At 35.5% G+C, this 24,269-nt stretch overlaps 1 protein-coding gene across 1 annotated transcript in view; it reads left to right on the top strand.

The window, feature by feature from the left end:
* Positions 1–24,269, top strand: part of LOC145688930 (uncharacterized) — a 366,369-nt gene that overhangs the window by 38,475 nt on the left and 303,625 nt on the right. The window contains exon 2 of the mRNA XM_081763096.1: positions 20,419–20,523. Coding sequence (XP_081619222.1) covers positions 20,419–20,523 — 105 coding nt within the window. The remainder of the gene's footprint in view (positions 1–20,418; positions 20,524–24,269) is intronic.

Genomic DNA, 24,269 nt, shown 5'->3' with positions numbered 1-24,269 from the left:
GTGACACTGCTGATGACGTTTAATTTAAAAAGAAACTTATCCCTCACGCGTATCTTAAGGGAGAAGGAGAAGTTGAAATAATCTCCATAAACATATGTTTGGAGCGAGAATTTTAGCTAGTTTATGTATATGAATGTAACAATGTTTGCTCGCGAACTTAATCGATTTCGTTTATTTATTGTACATGACTAGACCATGACCTAAACTAGGTTATCACTTTACTGTGATTCAAATAGTATCGTACGGGGAAGCGGATGAGTCAAAATTTATATTTAAAAATTTAGAATTTCACGATCCTCTTAACTTAAAAAGATAAAACTTTAAATATAAATGCTCACTTTAAATTATCGGATCCAGCGTTATTAAAATTTTCCCATTTCCAGCGTGACAAAGAGTCATTAATCAATATATACTCCAGTACAACTTTGGAATTCCTGGATCAATTCCAATCAAACTTGGTGCACATTTAACTTGCAATCTGGGGAAAATACTATACAATAAGACACTCTTAGGGAGTCGGTAGAGGAACTCTTAAAAATAATCGAAAACCACCCACAGTAGGGAGAATCATTAACTTCTGGAGCCTCTGAGACAATGCTTGTCATTGGCATTTAAGTCCAACTTCAGATTCCTCTTAAAGGGTGATTAGGGGTGATATGAAAAAATAATCAAGAATGATCTATATTAATATATAATTAATATTTTTCGGTGTCACTAAGCTGATTAATGACGGTGTCTATCACAGTTAAACTGAAGTTTGGGCAAGAAAGGGCATGCTAGCCGAGCCTGGAATCTTCGTTATTTGTTTATTTCACTCGTATTGACGAGGGTGTACTTTCCTTTAGTTAGTGATTTTACGCATATTGACTGAGGCATGGCCGAACAAGTTACTTCCACATTATTTAGTAATTTCAATCATATTGATAGGGACAAGGCCGAAGGCGTTGTCCTTTGTTATTAATTGATTTCACTTATTTGTTTACTTTTATTTTTTTTCAAAAACTTTATTTCCCCTGTACGAAGAACGGGCATTTGAGCTAGTATATATATATATATATATAAGGGTGGAGAATTTATCTTGATCAACCGCTATAATGGAGAAACCAAAAGAGAGGGAAAAGCGAAACTTTGCATGAAGCAACTTTAAGGAGGGAGACATCTTAGCATGTATTAAACAGAAACACACAACAAGCAGTGTTGACAACCCAATATAAAGTTATATTTTTCAAATGACACTACGTCAGATTATTACATATTACGAAAACTTAAAATACCACTTTTATTATTGAGTGTTGCAAACTAAGGATGTTATAATATCACAAAGACCCAAAGTTTAGAAGCCTCTAATGCACATACAGCACAATGGAGATGGACAGGATAATGATGTATTTAAAGTATCTTAGCGTTGGATAACATGGTCATAGTATGACTTATTTCGAATGAATAGGAACGAAGTTAAAAGGGCTTGAAAATTTTAATTTTCTGAAAGTCTACATTTCGAGAAAAGTTTAGATAAGTATCACATCTAGTTACTTGTAATTAATGTAATGGTTTGTTACACATCTAGTTACTAATGTATCACATCTAGTTACTTGTAACGGTTTGTAATGAATGTGTAAATTATTTTGCCGTTTACAGCAATTCGATATCTCAAACCGTTCCGGTGATATGATAAACATTGCGGAAGTTTGCAACATTGCTGACACTATGTAATTGTGAAAGCTCGTTGTAATTGCAGCTACTAAAAGTTATTGCTTTAATGATATAAAAGAGAAGGAAAATAAAAAATCATTTTAAATATTTTCCACAAATACGTCGTTTTCAGCAGAGCATACCTGATTACTGCACATACAGTACCTCACACTCGACGGGAAACTCTATGCGTGCAGCGATATGCATAAGCTCATCCTAGGTTATGACTACGTGGTCTTCTCCACTCCTATACAAGCATTTCACCACTCGTCATATGTTAGAGCTCTTTCAAAATTTACTTTCTGGACGCGTATGTATATTAACCGATTGTCTCAGGTAAAATATCCAGAGGTCCGGTTCAATATATATCGGAACACACAAACAATTGGAGATAATAGAGTGAAACAAATAGCTAATGAAATATCAGAGAGCACAAAGAATGGAGCTGTCTTTTTATCCCACAGGATCTCCATACACATGGCGCTGGGAAGAGACCACGAAAATCTTAAATGGTAAGACGTAATTTGATACGTCATTGAAAAGATTTAAAACACATACACAAAAACACTACACTTTGTTCGAAAAAGCGTTTCGTGTAAGTTATCACCGATGACAAGATGAACACTATTTATCTATCGGACTATAAGAACGTACAGTTAAATGATGACCACTTCACCAAGCAAATGATGTTATTGCGTGTAAAAGTTGTTTGTTCTTCCATTATATTTTCAATGATATTTCATATTAAAATGTTTAAACTGTCCCTACATGGCTCCTTGATAATTTGTTCTGTCGATAAAATATAATGTTTCTTTTGATGGCCCTCTAATATTCTCCTCCTTACATTTATTTCATACTTTTATCTCTCTCTGTTTATAATTTAGAAGTATTGGGCATTATATCAGACCATGCAAGAACTCACAGTTAAGTGGTTGCCATTTCATAAACGATGCCTCACTAGAAAAACTTTTTGCTACAAGCAGTGGCGTATTTAGGGGGGGCTTCCGGGCTTAAGCCCCCCCGAAATCTTACTTACTATAGTAAAGTATATGAAATATCTTGCAGAATTTTCATATTTTGAGGCAAAGCCCCCCCCGAAAGTTAGCAAAGCCCCTCCCGAAACAAAATCGTAAATACGCCACTGGCTACAAGAAATATTTCAAGTTTTATGGTATTTTCAATCATATTACGGTATATCAACTTAACATTCATTGATACTTAAAATTTTCGGGTGACCTCTCTGGATTTCATCAGGAAAAAAAATCGATGGGGAAAAAGGAACGCTCCACACAATTCATCTTCTCATATTTCCCTATCTTACTTTCTTTATTCTTTCATATCTAACCGCTTCTGATTTGTCAGCTATTATAATAACATTCTACTACTTCCAGTTTTAATACAGAGATAATAGCTGAGATGAAACGTATTTCTGTTTCACAAAACTTATTTTATTTTAAAAAAGAACAGTTTTCGCTATCTATTACAGATTAAAGTATTTGGGTACTAATTTTAATTAACATTTTTGCCGCCTATGCCCACTTTCGCTTGTACATTAATGGAATACAGAGCTCAAAGTAATCAATCAATTTTTTACTTTGTCTTGGTGCAAGATATGTATTGCTCCGAAAACGTCTGGACCATAGAGGTTGCGTGGTTACGTAATGTGTACACATATTTACTGGCAGTAATGCATACTGTGAGCATGATCACAGAGGCTACTGACTTCAACACATGCCCCATTCTAACCTTCCTGACGTATTAGAGGTGTTGCAAGCTACAAATGATTAGAATATTTTAATAAATGTCTGTATATCTAATATATATATATATATATATATATATATATATATATATATATATATATATATATATATATATATCTAACGGGTGGCCTAGAAAATACCGTCTCGCATGAATGTTTGGAATGAAACTTCTTTTTGTTGTTGGCAAAGTCGGTACCAGTAATTGTTACTATTGATTATGTGCTGCGACAATTAGATAGGAAGGGGCTTCATTGTTGTTACATACCCACAGTAATATAAAGACGTAAAGAATAGGTGCAGATGAGTGTGTGACCGTTGTTTGCAAGATATATTCTCTACACCAATGATTAGCAATAGTTGAGACGTTTGTTTTCAGCATTCCCTTTTAAGGAGACAGGAAATCTGAAGTCGAGTTTCCTGATGTAGATGTCCTGCAAAGAGCAGTATTCAAAGGTTGGTGAAAAAGTGGCGAACAACAGGATCCATTGGAGATGCTAAAAAGAATCTAACCTTCCCTGTTGGTGCACTTGCTTATGGTAAATGATATTGAAGTACGGATGTCCAGAAGCCCTTTGAAGTCAAGACGTAACTAATTACAAGAAGTAGATATTCCGCGCAGTATGTGTCAATGTGTTTTACACAGTCGACAAATGAAGCTCTACAAAATGACATGCATCCAAGAACTTAAAGAGAACAATACCAAACGTGCCGATTACTGTGGGTGGATTCTTCAACAATTGTGGATCGTTTGATCTATCCGATACTGTTTTTCATGAGTGATGAAGCACGGTTTTCTTTGTCAGGGCATGCAAATTCGCAGAACGCCTGATATTGATCCCTGGAAAATCCTGATATGATTCCTTAACAATGACAAAAAAAAAAAAAAAAAAATAACAATTTCCATGACGAAAAGATCGGAATCTGATGTGCTGTGTCTGCCAGTAAAATTATGTGTTTTATACTTTTTGAGTCAACAGAAAATACTAAGGTGTATCTTGATATTCTTTAAGAATTTCGTGAACAATTAACACCCTTGGAAGGCATTTATGCCTTCTTTCAAGAGGATGAGGCAACCTGTCATACTTTCGGTGGGTCGCTCTCACTAATTCACGACAAATTCACAGACGACCGGTCAGTTAGTAAAGGATTGTGGTTGCCGCGATCACCAGATCTGTCTAATTTTGATTTTTATCCTTGCGGCAATTTGAAGTGTTAAACTGTATTCAAACAGACCTAAGACATTAGAAGACTTAAAGGAAAATATTTGTAGTAGCAGAGTTGCATAGAGTATAATTACATGTTGAGACGTGCATAAAAGTGCATTAATCCACTTCAGCACCTTCTGTAATTTTCTGTAATTTTGATCAGTACAGATCTTCCATTCATGAGACGTGTATGGATCACCAGATCTTTTCTTACCATCAGATAGTATTTATTTCTATTTACAAAACAACTCATTCAACCTCACGAGGCTGTCTGTTTTTTTGTGAACCACCCAGTGTATATATATATATAGGGTCTATACATTCACTGAACTGGGTTCCTTTTTTTTCAGGAAAGGAATTACCGTAGATAATTTATTTGTCTATATATATATATATATATATATATATATATATATATATATATATATATATATATATATATATATATAGTACATAATCCTCAAATTAGCAAAGAGATTACAACAGCTAATGGTTAGAGAAATACTAAGTATATATAAAACACACTGATAGTTTGTTTGTATGTATGCTTCGAAGGAGTTTTTTTTTGTTTGCTCTACATCTAATGGAATTAAAAACAAATTTAATTTTCGATTATGTTGCAATTGAAAACACAAATCTGATTAAAATTTAAAGGGAGTATACGTACATAACAACTTAATCATTGATTTTAATTGAAACAAACAAATATCAAGCATAAACTAGATAAAAGCACCAAAAATGGGGGTTTGATAGTCGAAGAGAGAACCACAAAAGCCACTGCTATTTACACACGTACACGATGGAAATATTTTTTCTCTCATTTTTTAAAAGCAAAAATCTGAATGTAAAAGTATGTTTGACAGTATGTCATTTTAATCTGTGGATTATATGTGATTAAGTACAAACGTTATTATTATCGGTTTATAACATTCTAGTATACCGTCTCGGGATTAGATAAATGAATATTTTTCCTCTTCACATTCCAACCAAAACCGAAAAACGTCTGTAACTGTTACTTGTAATGGGTGAATTAACTGGTTTGTAGCATATTCTCTAAGAGAGGGAGAGAGAAAGAGAGAGAGAGAGAGAGAGAGAGAGAGAGAGAGAAACAGGGAGAGAGAGGGGGGAAAAGATATGTATGGAGGGATTATAGTACGATAGAGTAAGAAAGAGAATAGAGAGAAAAAGGAAAAGAGGAAGAAAAAGAGAGAAAGGGAAAGGAAGAGAAGGAGGCAGATAAAAAGAAATGAAGATGGGGATAAAGCGTGAATGTGAGTAAATGAAGAGGAAAGAAAAATAGAGGAGAGGAAAGAACGAAAGAAAAGAAAAGAGGGAAGAATGCTGAGAAAGAAAGAAAGGAAGAGCACGAGAGGGAGAAAGAGAAATGAGGATGGATATAAAATGAGAGAAAAAGAAAACCAAAGGAACATAGAGGAGAGAAGGCTGAAAAAAAAGAGAGAGAAAAAGAACTCTAGTGCTTGATAAAACAAGGCTTGACAATAATATTTTAAGAAAATTGAATATTCTTAACAAATCTAAAACGAACATTCCTAAAAAAATCTAATATTAGATAACCTAAAATGTTTGGAGAGTAATGCCTTCATGGCTTAAACTTTTTTATTTATTAACCGAATTTCAATTTTTTGAACCTGCTAGGTACATTCGTCTCTACACAATGAACTATTTATTCCATTTTTTGATATAGTCCCCATCCACTTCCACACATATGCGCCAACGTATGTCTACTCGGACAAACCTCTTCGAAGAAGAATTCCGGTAGATGTCGATCGGAATTAAATTGCAGCTTTCACTGAAAGTGGTGTTTCTTTTGGAAGAGACGAAAATCAAAAGAAACAAAGTTGGAGCTGTACAGCAATCCTTCTTGTGTCTCAGGACTCGTGATTGAGCTCAATTTGACGTGTAGCAGATTGGGCTCTAAACCCTTCCGGATAAGAAGAAACCGTGCACAGAGCTCCTCCAACGTTCCCACTAAACATTGAGTATCATGGTTCATTTTTTCAAGTAATTAATGAACCTGGCACCTTCAAAATCTTAAAGAAAAAAAGTTACCTTGACTTTCCTCACAGGTTGGTGCATCTTGTACTTAACTTCTTGGGACGTGGAGATGTGCTGTGACGATGTTCCAACGATTGTCTCTTGTTCTCAGGGTCAAAATGATTAGTCCATAGTTCACTTCCAGCGAAAATGCGCTAGAGAAAAGTTGCACCTTCATGTTCATATTGGGAATACAATTCATGACACTCTTACTTCCTCAGCACTTTGTGTTCCTGCGTCAGCTTCCTTGGGATCCAACAAGCACACATCTTGTGAAAACCATTATCTCGAATATGATAAAGTATTTTCTGGTGGTGGTGAGGGGGGTGAATATTCAGTTCTGTGGTGATCTGTAGTTGTTGGATTCGACCGTTACGCAAGTAAGTTTATCGACATGATTTCGATGCTGCTCACTGGTGCGATGAGGGGTTGTCGACGCGGGAATGATCAAACACACTAAAGATAATCTAGTTTGCTTGCTTCAACTATCTTGCTTATCGTACTGAAGTTAACGGTAGTATTGTTGTAAACAGTTGTCATTCGGAGATGAGTTTGGATGGGGCGCAATCCTCAGTTTGCCAATAACTCAATGATAAGTAGCTGCTTGAACCTATCTCCACGTTGGCCACCATCTTCTTGAGTTATCAGCATACCGACGACACCTATGAACAAAGGAAAGACGTGAATTACATAGAGGCCGAATGTACGTATCTAGTACAAAGAGAATTTTGCCAATCGTTTAAAAATAAAAATATATAGCCATGGAGGCATTAGTATTCAATCACGCCTGGCAAAATAAGGCAAAATAATGAAGCGTATTTATATTTTGATAGGCTTAGTACTGAACCAGAATCAATTCGAAGCATGATTAATGAATGATGGAAAATCAAACAATTATAATTCTCCATCTGTCAGCCATAATAGTGGATTTTTACCAGAAATTTGAAACATAATCGAGGAATACATTAAAAAATATGATTCTTACAACTTTGACTATTAATTTAGATCACATCTAATAGTGTAGCAGAAGAAAACGCTAACAATTTGGACTTCAGACAGGTCCAATGTTCATTTATACCCCATTGTCAGTAGAAAATAGTATTAACAAAAGAAAATAATCCGAAGGGTCCGCACGTGTCTAGTGTATTGTTGGTAAGAGGTAAGACGTTCATAGAACGTAGTATTATGTCCATATAATAATGTGTATACTTCACGACGATGTTTCAGGTTTTCCTCGATCTGTCGAGCGTATGTAAATGATGGGTAAAACTCCTTTCTTGAACTGTCCGGCAAGAAAGCAGTTCGAAACTGTTTAACCCGGGAACGGTCGACAGGTGAGAGCGCAGCGCTCACCTTGGTTTATGTTTTTGTTTCAAAGCCGCCCTAGTGGGGTCACAGACTTGAGGCGCCGTCTAGCTGTCTCTTGGTGTGTCTTGTGTCTGAGAATCAAGTGTAACCTTTTAATTGTAACCTGTTGGAGTAGCACTGGCTTTATAAATGTGACTATGTGTAATTTGTGAGCGCCACGCTCACCTGTCGACCGACGGCGTGAGTGATTTTTTCGAGATCATAGAACAGCGTCTTATTGAAGTATCTACTCTATGTATCAAGAGACATAAGTACACTAAGATATTTATATCTTTATTTTCATTAGAAATTTCCAACTCAAAATATGAGTAGTATGAACATATGAAGAGCATGTACAGAAAACTTGCTCTAATTATGTAAATATTTTTTAAAGAAAATGTAATCCTTATGTGATATATGTGATAATGATAATAAGAATATAATTTTATGCGACAAGAATAATCAACTAATTTTATTGTTTATGGGATAACAGAAATTGATTTAATAAAAAAACCTTTGACAATAAATATATATATAACTTTAAGAATAAATCTTAATAAGAAATGGTTTTATATAAACGCATCATAGTTTTATTTGCGATTTTATTTTAATAATAGTAATAATAATAAATCACAAAATGTCAACATTTAGAAATGTGTTGAAAATAAGTCCCGTATAAAGTCATAAACAGCTATAGGAACGATTTTATTGTAAGTGAGCGCCGCGCCCACTTGTCGACCGCTCGCTTTACAAATCAACAGTCGACCGTTCCCTGGTTAATCGGGAGAAAGGCATAGTGAGTCAACTTACTCAAGCGGAAATCAGAAGATTAGGGAACAATTCTGAAGTTGAGTCGAACACTTGTCCGTGTTTGTCTCTACGCTATATTTTCTGAATCAAAAAATGAAATGAAATCCTTGAGTTTTACGTCCCACGCTTATGCCGGTTAGGCATAACCCCGAGAAAACCCACGCACATGGTGTTTGTCCACCACAAAGTTCACTTGGCGGGGGCTGCGATCGAACCCGAGACCCCGAGCACCAGAGGTGAACGCTCTACCACTGAGCCACCGCGGCCCCTTGTCTGAATCAAATAAGCGTATGCAAGAAAATTTAGATATTAATTTTTGCCCTTTGGTTTTTTACGTGAACAAGTTCAAGAAGTTAAGCCGTCTGAAAGTACCCGCGGTTTCACAAAACATAGTGCTATGGAGCATGAATTTCTTCTCGTACTACCTCTAATATTCCATCAATGCATCATTTCGCGGGCATTATTTTCAGTACATGCTAAAAGTTGCATATGGAACAATACATAAAATGTGAGCTTCAATTATTTCATTACATTGTCCAATAAAGTTGTTACAAGTTTTTGTTGTCCTATAACTTTTCCCATAATTGGTAGCTGTAATAGGTATCACGTTATATTTTAAAATTTAAAAGAAAACTTTTAGTGTAATTTTAATTAACAGATATCAATTTCAAAGTTTAGTTTTTCTTTAACTCGCAACAGTTCAACCCTGTCCTCAAATCGTGCTACCTTAATTTAAGTAATTTCTCGACGTCATGCAATGACAAAATTTTGCACAGCAACATCCATCAAGTGAGAATACAATAGTTTATTGTTATTTTTGTATGTTTCTCTTTTTTTTAGTATTTGAGTTTAAACATCGATTTCAGACTTTTCGTATGTAACGAACTTTACACTTGAAAAAAAATAAGTGCCGTCTACCTAACGTGACTAAACAAAATGAAACGAGAGGAAATCAGTTCAATGTCCCATGATTATGTGTGTGAAGCTAATGGTCACGGGTGATTAAGGCAAGCGAATGATGAAAATTTGGTGGAATGAGAATGTGGGAGGAAACGGGAGTATCCTGAGAAAACCCATGGACACGATGTTATCCACCACAAACTCACTTGGTCGGGGTTCGAACCAGGGACTCCTCGTACTAGAGATAAGCAATCTATCATTGAGCCACAGTTTCCCCTCTCATGTAACTAAAGAGAAAAGCGTGGGGAGCGTTCTGGTACGCAATCACTCGATTTACACGATAAATTGAAGTATTCATTAATTGTATATAAGCGTATGGCTATTTGAGAATGCGCTTTTGATGCGTTATCCCCCGTAGCGAACGCGATCTAGGTCGCTACTAGGTAATTTTACTTTCGCCAGAGTTACAAATCATACTGTGAGCCAGCCAGTGTTTCGAGGTCTTTTTGCCAGGTCCAGGTCTATAATTGCAGAGTTCCAATACTCTGCCCAAAGCATTTTACAAGCAGCATCTTACAAGAAACTCACCAAAGACGCTAGAGCTGACGCGTTTGCAGCGCAATGTAATTAGCCATCAACATTTAAATACATGGTCAGCGTATTCCAAGCGTACGCATGAGCAATAAAAACACTTTGCGAACGCTTCAAATAACCGTAAGAATGCTCCGTATGATTTTCTTGTTAATCATGCATAAATAGAATTTCTAAAAGCTTAATTTTCTTGAAAAGAGATTTTTACACTATTTGGCACGATTTGTTTTATTTTGTTTGCTAATTTCTTTTCAGAAAAAAGTATACTTTCTTAAATATTTTATTTTTTAAAAGACTTCTCCTTTTGTAAACCCTACAAAGCTGATGTCAATTTTTTTATTTTATTGATCTAGTACCATACATTTCTTTAGTAGCGTGTAATTCTGTTCTCGATATTACATTGAATTCTATTAAATAATCATTACGCACCATCTCCTTTAAGTCGCGCGTTCTACTATTGTAGAACAGGTGTTTTACTTTTAGAACCCTGAGCAATTGGCAACACACTCGGCCATGAGCGGCTATATACCTTTCTCAGAAAATCTTCTGTACATTCTAGACTAGTTTCAGCGCTTGTTCTTGCACCTGCTCCGATTTGTCACATGATTTTCATTAGTGTTCTACTATTGTAGATCGCGCGACTACTGGCGTACTAGTTTGTTTCGTATTAGTGATTTATTTAGTTTTACATTTTCAACTTATTTTTGCGGAATACGTCCATGTATATATTTGAAATGTCAGAGTATGACAGGGAACACGTATGTCTTTGCTTAGAAGAGGCAGAAAGTGACTGTGAAAGTGGATTCGAGATTGAAGACATGGATAAGCTCGAGGAAGATTTTGTTGAAGAAACAGTTGAGTGCAGTGATACCGAAGATGTACGAGACAATGTACCCTAAGGAGAAGAAAATATTCCAGTACAAGCCAGTCTTGAAGTCATGGGTCCTGATACACCACCTTCTCTCAAGACACGTGCGTTTTCTATCATAGAGATAAAAATGTAGAACATCCTCGCTGGTATGTAGATTCCATAATGCCAAGAAACTCTCGAACTCCCAATTTGAATACCAAATTTTCTTAGGCTTGTTCCACAAGGCATATTTTTATGCCTAATTGGTGATGAACTGATGATGAACATAGCTGGTTTATTGCTCTTAATATATTTAGTGAAATAAGAACGATGAGAATGTGAGACGCTATAATTTCCTACAGGATCTAGCTTTTCAGTTGCCAAAACCAGCAATAAACCAACGTTTAGCCATGGAATCCTTGCCAAAAGAGCATCGATGCAGATGAAGACTTTCTGCTGGGCTTCAGCGAAGCTGTTTCATTACCACAAAACAGAGCTTCAGTGGTAGGAAAATGTTACCATTGTGGCTGTTATCCCAAGTCAACAAGAAAAAACATAGAAAACTATGGGTGTGTCCAGACCAAGAGGAAAGCGTGTGTGACTATTGCTTGGAGTAGACAATCATTCAGAAGAAGCACATCAATATACCTGTATGATCTATCATAAAAGAAGGTTTATGCTGTTATTTCACCACTTTCACCTAAACACTTATACCGTCTTCTGTTCAACATTGGTATATTTTTAAAAAGATGTACCAAATCTTTAGTTTTGTCAATATTATTGTGTTAATGAAATAAAATAATTTAAAAATATTTTAAAACATATAAAATACTATAACTAACAAACCCAAGACCGAATATTAATAAAAGTCATAGCAGTACAGAAAAATATTGATGTTCTACAATAGTAGAACGCGCGACCACTCACGTAAGTGTGGAGGGCGCGACCAACGCAGTGTTAATCCACGTAGCTGACGCGACAATATTAAACAGTATTTAACTTAATAGCATCTTGCAGTATTATTCAATAGAAACCTACTATATCCCTCACAGTTAATTAAGATTTGTGGGAAACAAAAGATCTCTTAATAGAATCTAGAATGGAATTCAAATCTCTGCTACATCTCGCTTGAATAGGAGAGATGGGAGACGGGAAATCAACATAACGAAGAAACAAATCTTCCTCATACTCCCCTCAGCTCGATATTTACCCGAAAGACAAACGGGTAAAAATAAATAAACGTTTTCTGTTTGCACTATACGCCAGTCTATTTAATTAAATTATCGTAGTTCAATTAAACTAAAATCTTTAAAACCAATCTTGAGTCATTACAACCAAGTGATTTAATGAAATTCTATAGACACGGCCATATATTTCATTTTTGCTTAAAATTAAATATTGATTTTACAGTACGTCAGAACGAAATTTGCACGGTAGTTAACGAAACTATTAAAGATAAACATCATCTGCCTCTAGCAAGAACTAAATTGCTAAATAATTATTAAAAGTGTCTCTAAAGTTAATAATAAATTTTAGTAGGGGGAAATTATTTATAGTAGTTCAGGTTAGAATTTCAGTAAATAGGAAAAGAAAATCGTAGAATATCCGATTCCTCTGGATCTTTAGAAATGGAAATTGATTCACAGAAGCTTAATAGGTTGCTATCTTTTTATAGTAGTAGCAGGCCCGAAACCACCCATAGAGGTTTGGGAGGGTCATGAATAAGTTAGTGGGGCCAAGTCATTAAAAATTCACTTACAGATATCTAAATTGTGTTTTTTGTATTAATAAATAGTATTTTGCGTTGAGGTCTGAAGGGGCCACGAAAAGTTTAGGAGGACCAGGCCCCCCTAGCTCCCCTCTAGTTGCGGGCCTGAGTAGTAGTGTGAATCAATGAGAGAAGAAAATTGATAGCTTGGTCACGGTGACCCATTGGTAAACCGTTCTCATTTGGTAAGAGCGTTGGTGCCTCGATATTAGACAACGTGCGTTTTATAGTCGTCAATGTTCTGTCCGCAGGTTTTCTTCGGTTCGTTTGTTTACCTCTAAGTTTTCTCTCTTCCAATTCTTGCAGAAACATTCGCTTTCAATATTCAGTTAGTCTTCTATAGCGTGACCTCCATAACCATGAGACGTTAAATTAAAAATTCATATCAATTTTCATTTTGGAAACCAATATATGCAGAAGATAAGGAGGGGCTAGATAATAGAACTCCATAACTTTCTTGTTAATCATATCAGACTAAATATCATCAATAGTCAAAGTGATAAGTAAGTTCCATAAACAGGCTCTCCATGGTACAATATCGGAGGTCTTCTTAGAAACGAAATCCTCAAAACCCTATATACAGAATCCTATATCCTATATTAGTGATGATATGAAGTGCAAACGTGAAATAAAAACAAGGATAGATATGGCGAAAGAAGCCTTTAGGAGGAAGAAAATACAATTTTGTTCGACATTAAATAGAGTTGAGAAAAATACTTATAAAATGCTTCGTGTAGAGTGTTGTATTGCATGGGGAAGAAATATTTTTCATCATTACGCAAACATGATGAAAAATGAATGGAATCTTTCGAATTGTGGGTGTGGAGAGGAATGAAGAAAATTTGGTTTGCCGAGCGGAAAACGAATAAGAGGGTCTTAGAAATGGTGGGGGAGAAAAGATCAATTTTACATATTATTAAGAAGAGGAAGAGAAACTGGCTGGGACATTAGCAAAGGAGGAAGAGTATCATGAAGGACGTACTAGAGGATATGGTGGCAGGAAAGAGAAGGAGGGGAAGGAGACTACAATGAATGGACAAGTTCAAAACATAAAAATCTACGTGAATTCGAAGAGGTTAGCGGAGCATGGAATCTTCTCTGTTGCGACAAGTGACCTGATGACTTGCTGTATAGACTAAAGGAGATACTGAGATGAGAATGAATGAAATGGCGGAATGAAGAAAGTGAGAGGAAACTGTGGAATCTCTCATTGAGGAAATGGAAACGGAGAGTTTTTTTTTCAGTTTTTGAACCACATTTAGCAAATTTATTTCCACGTCTGCTTGTAATAGCTTTTAATCTTTCATATTGCGCTGATTAGAGTTCTTGATTTACAATTGGACTCGAATCTCCTACGGACCGTACTGATTGAGAATCCGTAATAATAATAATAATAATAATAATAATAATAATAATAATAATAATAATAATAATAATAATAATAATAATAATAATAATAATAATAATAATAATAATAATGGTGATTACTCTGCATGATTACTTATTGTTCTAAAAGTGTTTCCTGCTCACCGAATTGCTTCCTACGTATGTGGTTCTGAGGTGTACATTTTTATATCTGGAAATTCTATTTTTATCCAATAGATTGTATTTGACCCAGGGGCACCATTTAGGGAGAACAGAGGCAATTGAGGGGATGAGCGCAACAGTGGTCTAACCCACATTTTATTTAATGGGAGAAAAATCAAGTTAATGTTAAACACATGTTCTTTTTGTACAATATACCAAAAGCAACCACAATTGGTTGAATTTGTCATACATTGTACATATATATATTGTACAAAAGAACCACTATATTTAACTTAATTTCTCTCCATTTATAAAAATGTGGGTTAGACCACTGTTGCTCTCACCCCCCCTAAATTGTCCCCCTGAGTTTCAGAAGTCCATACTTTTTAATCGATTGTATACTAATATAGTAATAAAAGAGATATCTCCTTCATCAATGGAACATCTTGCACTCTCTCCTGACAAACTCTGAAATGAGGTTCATGATTTGACCTTATCGTAATGTTAAAAAGAGACAGCTCCTTCATCAATGGAACATCTTGCTCTCTCTCCTGACAAACTCTGAAATGAGGTTCATGATTTGACCTTATCGTAATGTTAAAAAGAGATATCTCCTTCATCAATGGAACATCTTGCTCTCTCTCCTGACAAACTCTGAAATGAGGTTCATGATTTGACCTTATCGTAATGTTAAAAAGAGATATTTCCTTCATCAATGGAACATCTTGCTCTCTCTCCTGACAAACTCTGAAATGAGGTTCATGATTTGACCTTATCGTAATGTTAAAAAGAGATATCTCCTTCATCAATGGAACATCTTGCTCTCTCTCCTGACAAACTCTGAAATGAGGTTCATGATTTGACCTTATCGTAATGTTAAAAAGAGATATTTCCTTCATCAATGGAACATCTTGCTCTCTCTCCTGACAAACTCTGAAATGAGGTTCATGATTTGACCTTATCGTAATGTTAAAAAGAGATATCTCCTTCATCAATGGAACATCTTGCTCTCTCTCCTGACAAACTCTGAAATGAGGTTCATGATTTGACCTTATCGTAATGTTAAAAAGAGATATCTCCTTCATCAATGGAATATCTTGCTCTCTCTCCTGACAAACTCTGAAATGAGGTTCCTGATTTGACCTTATCGTAATGTTAAAAAGAGATATCTCCTTCATCAATGGAACATCTTGCTCTCTCTCCTTACAAACTCTGAAATGAGGTTCATGATTTGACCTTATCGTAATGTTAAAAAGAGATATCTCCTTCATCAATGGAACATCTTGCTCTCTCTCCGGACAAACTCTGAAATGAGGTTCATGATTTGACCTTATCGTAATGTTAAAAAGAGATATCTCCTTCATCAATGGAACATCTTGCTCTCTCTCCTGACAAACTCTGAAATGAGGTTCATGATTTGACCTTATCGTAATGTTAAAAAGAGATATCTCCTTCATCAATGGAACATCTTGCTCTCTCTCCTGATAAACTCTGAAATGAGATTCATGATTTGACCTTATCGTAATGTTAAAAAGAGATATCTCCTTCGTCAATGGAAAATCTTGCTCTCTCTCCTGACAAACTCTGAAATGAGGTTCCTGATTTGACCTTATCGTAATGTAAATTATATAAAGTGTCACCTTGTTTATAATATAAAATTTTTCCCGATTATTATACTGCCTTAAAATCAGTAGCTCTTTAGACTTTCCCAAACGGAGGGCGAAACCCATGGTGAAAGCGATTGTTCCATCCTGTCGATGACCATGGACATGAATGTTTGGATTTGTAAAACTCTAAAATCGTTTGACAATCCTACTCCACATATTAGAACACTATTACCATTTGTAAAAGACAAATATTCAATAGTTTTGTTCACTATTATAGCAACGTAATCAGCATATTCTATTTCCCTCTCAATAACATCATGACACATGTTTAGTATGCATTGCAATATCCCGTTTTTAATATATTTAAATGTCCTTCCCAGCACAGTAGCGTCCTTAAGATTGCCTTTCAAAACAAAATCTAATTCGTATGCAAAACCTATAACATTTCTGAAAGTAATAGGTTTAAATTTAGAAAAGATTCGTGTTTTGTCGTCGCCTTCAAGTAGTAGCTCAAAGGCCCCCTAAAATTTCAAACAGATACACTTACTGACTTGAAACAAGTATAGACCGGCTCTGGCGAACCATTGTGGTTTAGTTTCAAGGTGTTTTTAACAGCAGTGCCATTTCAGACTTTGATTGAGGGGCGAGTGTCTGGGACATAAGTAGATGTTCCCATTATTCATTCGTATATTATTATTCTGTTGATTAAAATGTAAATAAATCTCAAACTCAAGGGACCTTCTTGGAGTCCAAAATATCATCACTGATTTTAAAGGTTCTAAAAACAAATTTATCTCCCATTTTCCCGTAAACTTCCATGGAAGCAACAGAAATAATGTAAAACCTACTCAAATATTTGAGTTCTCTTGTGGTTACAGATTAGCATACGAGCCAATGATATGGAAGTTCCGGCTTTTATTCCCGGTGAGAGACCATGTTGTTTGGGTTCCACGCAAAGCTGTAGATCCAAGTTTAATATAGATTCGGTGCTGAAAGAGAGGCTAAATTCCAATTGGACCAAACAACTACGCAAGTGTTAAAATTAAAGCATAACAGGCACATGGAACTACACTCTTTACTTCTTCATAATAATGATCGAATTTTCTATTGCGATTTATGTCTTTAAAATTTTCCTACTTACTTTGAGGTTTCCCAAAACTAAACGAAAGACAGAGGGCGATATTTCGTAGTCTTTACAAAATTTGCGAGTTGCAACTCTACGGGAGGAGGAGGAGGTTAAAGTAGTACTGCAAAAAACTGGTAACCCAACTCTGGGGATGAAGGAGCAATTTCCCCCAAGTAAAACCATCAATAGTAATGAGTAATTATAACTGTTATGCCAACTACCGTAAAATTAAAACTCCAAATGTTTGTTGGGCTGGTGCAAACCATTACGAAATGTCGCCCAGAGACAGATAAAGATGTTTTTACTTCTGAGACTTATAAATATTTATATCACTATATATCTTTCTGATACATAATGCAAATACTTTTAAAAACAGGTACACGATATACTCTACTAAATACACCATGAAATTGTTATCACGAAGTAAATATAAAATAATGACAAATGTATCAGATGTAAATACATTATAATACATACTTCAGCTTTCAGACAATACAAAATTTCCCGCTCAAAGATAGATTCTGAATACACTTGGCAGCATTGACGCAGAGGCGAATCCAGGGGGAGGGGGCGATTGCCTCCCAGAAGATGACACTTTCTTATTTTATATAGTATAAATAAACCCCATCCCAGAGTTTGGAATTCTTAAAAGTAGCTGTAAGTTGCAGTTTTACAACCCTCCGCACCCCCCAGAAGTCCGTCGTGGATCCGCCGCTGCGACTGCAGAATGTCTGTTGAACGTAATCCAAACTGAAACACGCATATTCAGGAGTCTACTCACAGCTTCCTCCCTACGATTTCTTGCAATGAAATGTATAGGCTTTCCTTTTACCTTTGTTTTCCTTAGATATCAATATCTTTTAACGCTCGTTCGCAAACCAGAAAGTGTGCTACTCCGAGCATAAAGACGAATGGATAATATTTGCAATGTATCTAGCTACTCGTGTAAAAATGTTGTAATTCATTTGAAGGAAATCGCATTTTATGAAAATTGTTTTAAAATTTATTCAACATTCAGTAAACAAATTAAAGATAATGGATTCTTCAAATTAATGTGGATGTGGTCAAGTGACTGTAGCCAATTCTAGGGTAGATCTATAACGTATTTTGGTAAAACGAATCCACAGCTTTGAAAACTTAAAGGCAAAACCACATACCAATTACAGACATGTCTAAACGCTCTTTTGATGTTTTCTAACTTCATTGCTCACACATCATATGATATTTCAACAAAACGTTTTGAAAAGACAAGAGGCTCTAAACAAGAAATACCAGGAAATATCAAGCGATTTGACACATTCACGTTCACATTTTGACAGTAGGATAAATCCTAAGAGAGTTCAAAAGATTTATTCTACTATGTATAATGTACCTTTCTGTCTTTCCATTACGTATTGAATAAAAAGGAAAGAAATGTGTTGAAGAGGATAATATTGTTATAGTTAATAACCTGTCACATACGATGATATTTTCTCCTTTCCTCCTAAGGAAAAGAGAAATATTTGAATCAGAACAACTCAACCATCGAAATTCAAGTTTCTAGTCTAAACAGAACGATATTTTAAACCATTTTCAAGTTTTCCTCTAATATATCGTGTTTTTCTGAAGACATATTCTCAAACCCATATCTTCAGAATACGCATTTCCTGCTATGACACGTATTATATTGAATCAACTCCAAAGTATTCATCCCATTTACGATATCACTTGGAAATTTAAATAGCATATATGTGTAAAATAAAGTGTAATCAATTCACGAAATATTAAATTAGTTCAAAAGAACGACTGAATGAAAGCCTTAAACTTCGCGCGTTTTTGAAAATATAAAATCTTTCCGGATATGTCACTCATCGGAAGTTGATATGGTCTTATACATATTATTTAATCTGTGTTATATTCTCATTTCATCCATGTACAAGTAAAAATACGACAAGATACACACGTTGAAATGTTTTTGTATTAATATACGCTTAATATTTTTGTATTTCGTGCATTGCGCTAAAGTTGTTAACCTCCCATGAATGAAATGATGACCATGAATTATGTATGTCAACTGTAATTAAAAAATAGGAGTTAAATCGTTGTTAGATAGATTCGAGATATCAATACGTATTAAGGTTCATTTTACTACAACTATGATGTAATGATTCAACTCGCCAAATTTGTTTGAACGAGCGCATTGTACTTTGTTATGTTGATTAGTATGAAGAATTGCTCCATTATATGAATATTTCTATACAGAATAATTTGGGAGAAAATATTCGCATTGTATCAGATAAGAGGGAAGATCCAAAGGAGCAAAATGGCTTTATGAACATCTTTCCAATCTTTAATAGTTGCAGAAAGGAAGGAAATATATTTTTCATGTCCACAAACCAATCCCAGTTGGTTCAGCACGAAGTAACCAATTAGAGTAGGTGAGTGGCCTAATCTAAACTACAATAGAAGAAAGTTCCCATCCGTGACCAGCATATAAAAGATATCTAACCTTTATAGCCTAGCGATACAATAATGTAGGGTCTACTACCAAGGGCGCCCATGTTGGGTTTCCATGGGGGACAAGTATAAGCGACGTTTCTTAAATAGTTTCAAATTTTGCTGTAACTAATGTAAAAATTCTATTGGATTTTCGATATTCTGAAGTACAATTTCCTCTGGGGGAGAAAGGGCCCCACCTTGCCCCCTTCATGGGTGGGCGCCCTTGTCTACTACTAAAAACAGAGGCAGCTTTTACATTAATATCATTCTGGAAATTATTTTAAAGACGGTGAGAGTAGTAAGTGCTAGTTCCCATTATATGACATGATTGTTGACAGCAGTATAGTGCAAGATGATTCAGTTATAGTAAGATTCCGTTTATGAACAATAGAGCATCCCTGTTGACTTCAATGATTTCCGGTTGTAAATAAAGCCATGTTGCATTGATAATCACAATGAGTCCTCACGTTTCCTACGAGGACTGAAAAAATACTCGTCTCATCTCGAATCTGAAAATACACTTCTTGTCCTGTCAGAAACACTAATTGCACTATCAAAACAAAGTAGCAGAAAAATGTGCGCCTCAAGAATCAGCATTTTGTGTTTTAGATTAGAAGTCAATGTATTAAATATATTACAATTACATTGTTGTATATTATTCTTTCGAAAATATAATTGTATATCTTATTCCATTTTCAGATTATTCGAGACTCATCCTGACGTACAAAACGTTTTCAATTCATTTAACGGAATTGAACTAGAGGAACTGAAGCAAAGTAAACAGCTGAAAGCGCACGCATTAAGGTAAGCAAATTACATTTTTACAATTAAACTTGATTTAGTTACAATGGTAGAGAATTGTTATATATTATCCAGAGGTCAGCCCCTGGCACCATACAGAACCGGAATCCGAAGTTATCGTCGACTTCATTGGCTTGTGTCAGTAGCTACGTACATATAGGTGTGAGTCCCTAGCATTTGACTGCGCTCTATTGCCGTCCTTAGCAGCTTACATTTGTAATAACCGACTTTCTAAGGAATCTAATTCACTAACGAATGCAACAATTTCAGCGATTTTACAGCTCAAATACATACTCAATTCAAAGTGAGTCTAAAATCATAGTTCATTTCAGATCAGCTGATAAAACAAAGGAAGTTCTTGCCCCATCATACACACGCACTTCGTCTCACAGGAGTGAATTTTGATTTTTTACCATCAATCCCATACTCGGATGTATAGAATGTATATAAATATATCTAAAGAATCAACTATAGCTTTCATGATAGCAATACATATTTTAAAACACTTTATTTTAAAACACTTTATTAGTTTATCTGTACTAGCAAGATAAGAAACACATCTTTCAGTAGAATTGTAAATTAAGTTGAAAATTTGTCCTTTTTTTAGTATTTTATTGCAGTTGGAAGATATTACAGGTTTATGAATTAAACTGGTACTTACCGTATTTCTGCAACAATTTTATATTAATGTGCAATCTAAGATATTTCAGTGAAGGAAGCCCAACCGTTGGTGCGTAGAAAACAATAAATTGCGTACTTTTGAAATTTGGCACAGTTGTGGGAGAATGGAGTGCCCTTAACAACATACTAAAAGTTCTCGACGGTGGGGGACAGCGAGGAGTCTTTAACGCTAATTGCTGTAATTCAAGATAGAGTGATAAAAAAAAGCAGAGCGAGAAAGAATCGTTCAGCCCGCGGTGCAGTATTATTGGAGGACAAGTAGTTAATGCCGTATGATACCACAGATTTCCCAGCTAGTGACAGTTTTCTGCAGTGAAGGTGTGGAGATTGTTTCTCAGGCTCTCGGAGCTCTCATCGATTCTCTTGCAGGAAAAAAGAGGGGTAATGAGAAAGTGACAAGAACTTGACAGCTATTGTTCTTCCTATCATATCAACGATTAGACCGCGACCGTTTATATCTCCTGTCCTACTTGGTATCGTTCTGTTTGTATATAGAAAATTTGAATCAAAAAGATTGATGAACCTACGAAAAAGGTCATTTGTAACAGTCAGGATGTGTATTGTCCTGCAGCCAATGTGACCATTAACAGGATACTACACTGTTAAAACGTTTTTTTTTTAATTCGAGAAAAATTTCCTCGTATTTGAGAACATCCGTTTCTTACCTGTGCACTGAGTAATACATTCTTAAAAGTGAGATTTCGATTTTCTCAAATCATTTTGAGAAATAATGACTCAAATGCCAGGAATTGTGTCTCATTTCTGAGGGTACAAATGCTTTCTCAAATTTGAGAAAAAGTATATTTTTCTTAAAATTGAGAAAGTAACATTTGAGGAAATGAGACATATAACCCCAATTTTGAGAAACACGTTTCACAAAAACATTTGAGAAATGTCTTTTACAAAAGCGAGAAATAGTGCACAGAAACGAGGTTCTCAAATACGAGAAGGAGAAAGGAAAGAGCATAAAAAATATAAACATGGAAAAGAATCAGATCATTACATACAGAATTTATGTTAAATAAACATCTATAGTTATGTTGTTTAAATTATAACACATTTAAATCTTCATTTCAGCACAAGAAAATTCCACGAACAAGAACGACTTTTATTTTAAGTGTTACTTATTCCTATTGCATCAGACAGTTGAACATTTTTCTTTTTATCACTGTCCGCTTTTCTTTTTCATCGACGTGGGTTTATCAAGATTCTCCCGTTTCCTCCAACATTATACCCCAACATCTTGATAATTTAGATTTAAGAATTATTCGTCTACTTCAGCCTAGCGGCAACAATTTCTGCTATAACCTCCCATGATTATGCTACGAAGCTCAGGGATACGTGATGACAATGGGCGAAAATGGTGTAATGAAGAAAGTGGAACCCACTTGGCGAAGCTGGAATCAAGATAGGGACACTAGCAACGGAGGCAAGTTGCCATAAAACAAGTTGCCAATATGAGAAAACATCGTGTTCGTGGGATTTTCCAGGATTCTCCAGTTTCCTCCTACAAGGAACACTGTTAAAAATGGTTTCTTAAATTCGAGAAAAAATTCCTCGTATTTGAGAACATCCGTTTCTTATCTGTGCACCGAGTAATACATTCTTAAAAGTGAGATTTTGATTTTCTCAAATCATTTTGAGAAATAATGACTCAAATGCGAGGAATTATGTCTCATTTCTGAGGGTGCAAATGCTTTCTCAAATTTGAGAAAAAAATGTATTTTTTCTTAAAATTGAGAAAGTAACATTTGAGGAAATGAGACGTATAACCCCAATTTTGAGAAACACATTTTTCAAAAAGATTTGAGAAATATCTTCCTCAAAAGCGAGAAATGGTGCACAGAAACAGGGTTCTCAAATACGAGAAGACGGAAAAGGATATAAACAAAATATAAACCTGCAAAAAAAATAACTATTAGTACACCCAGAATTTATATTATATAAACACCTACAATTATAGGTATTGTTTAAAACTTAACACATTAAATCTTCATTTCAACTCAAGAAAATTCCACGAATACCACGATGACTTGTATTTTAGGTGCGTTACTTATTCCTACTGCATCAGACAGTTGAACATTTTCCTTTTCATCACTGTCCACTTTCTCAAGACTTTTCTTTTACATCGACGTGGTTTACTCAAGATTGTCCCGTTTGATCCAACATTATACCAACTTCTTGATAATTTAGGTTCAAGAATTATCCGTCTACTTCAGAATAACTGCAACAATTTCTGCTGGAGTGTAACGTCTCACAGTTATGCTATGAAGCTCAGGGAGACGTTATGATGATAATGAGCGAAAATGCTGTAATGAAGAAAGTTAGGGAATCCCGAGAAAACATACATAAAATGTTTACTCACACTGTCCACTTGACGGAGGTGGAATCAAACTAGGGACCCAAGCATCGGAGGCTAGTTCTACCACTGAGTCGTCGCAGTCCAATATGCCTACTTCTCTACCATAAAAAAAGTTGCCTACCTGAGAAACACCGTGTTCGTGGGCTTTTCCAGGATTCTTCAGTTTCCTCCTACAAGAAACGCACGCAGGAATTTATTTCGGAGGGGCCCCAAGTTCAATACTAGGACAAACTGTATTAAAATATGTAAAATTGCCCCTAAAATTAGATAAAATTTACATAAAAGTAGAAATTTCGGGGAAGGTCCGGAGCTCCAGGACTCACCCCCTACCTTTCATCTTCTTCATTACGGCAGGGGCATGCGACAGTTTCAGCCCCTCATAAATTTGCTGAAACTCCACTGCTAAGGATTCAATTCAGATTGGAAACAAGGTCACAAACCCATGCAAAAACTGCCAAGAAACATAGTCCACATTTTCATTACACCATTATTATCCATCTCTATTACTGTCTCTCTTAGCTTTGGAGCACAATTCTGAGACGTTGGGTTAAAAAATAAATGAAATCTTTGAGTTTTACTTCCCACAGTTGTGTTGGATAGGCTAAAGGAGACGATGATGATGAGAATGAAAAAAGTAGTGGAATGAAGAAAGTGGGAAGAAATGGGAGAACCCCGAGAAAACCCATGCAGACTGTGTTTATCCACC

Source organism: Thermobia domestica, chromosome 7 (genome assembly GCF_964235325.1).
Source record: "Thermobia domestica chromosome 7, izTheDome1.hap1.1, whole genome shotgun sequence".
Taxonomy (NCBI): domain Eukaryota; kingdom Metazoa; phylum Arthropoda; class Insecta; order Zygentoma; family Lepismatidae; genus Thermobia; species Thermobia domestica.
This window is presented reverse-complemented; position numbering and strand designations above follow the sequence as displayed.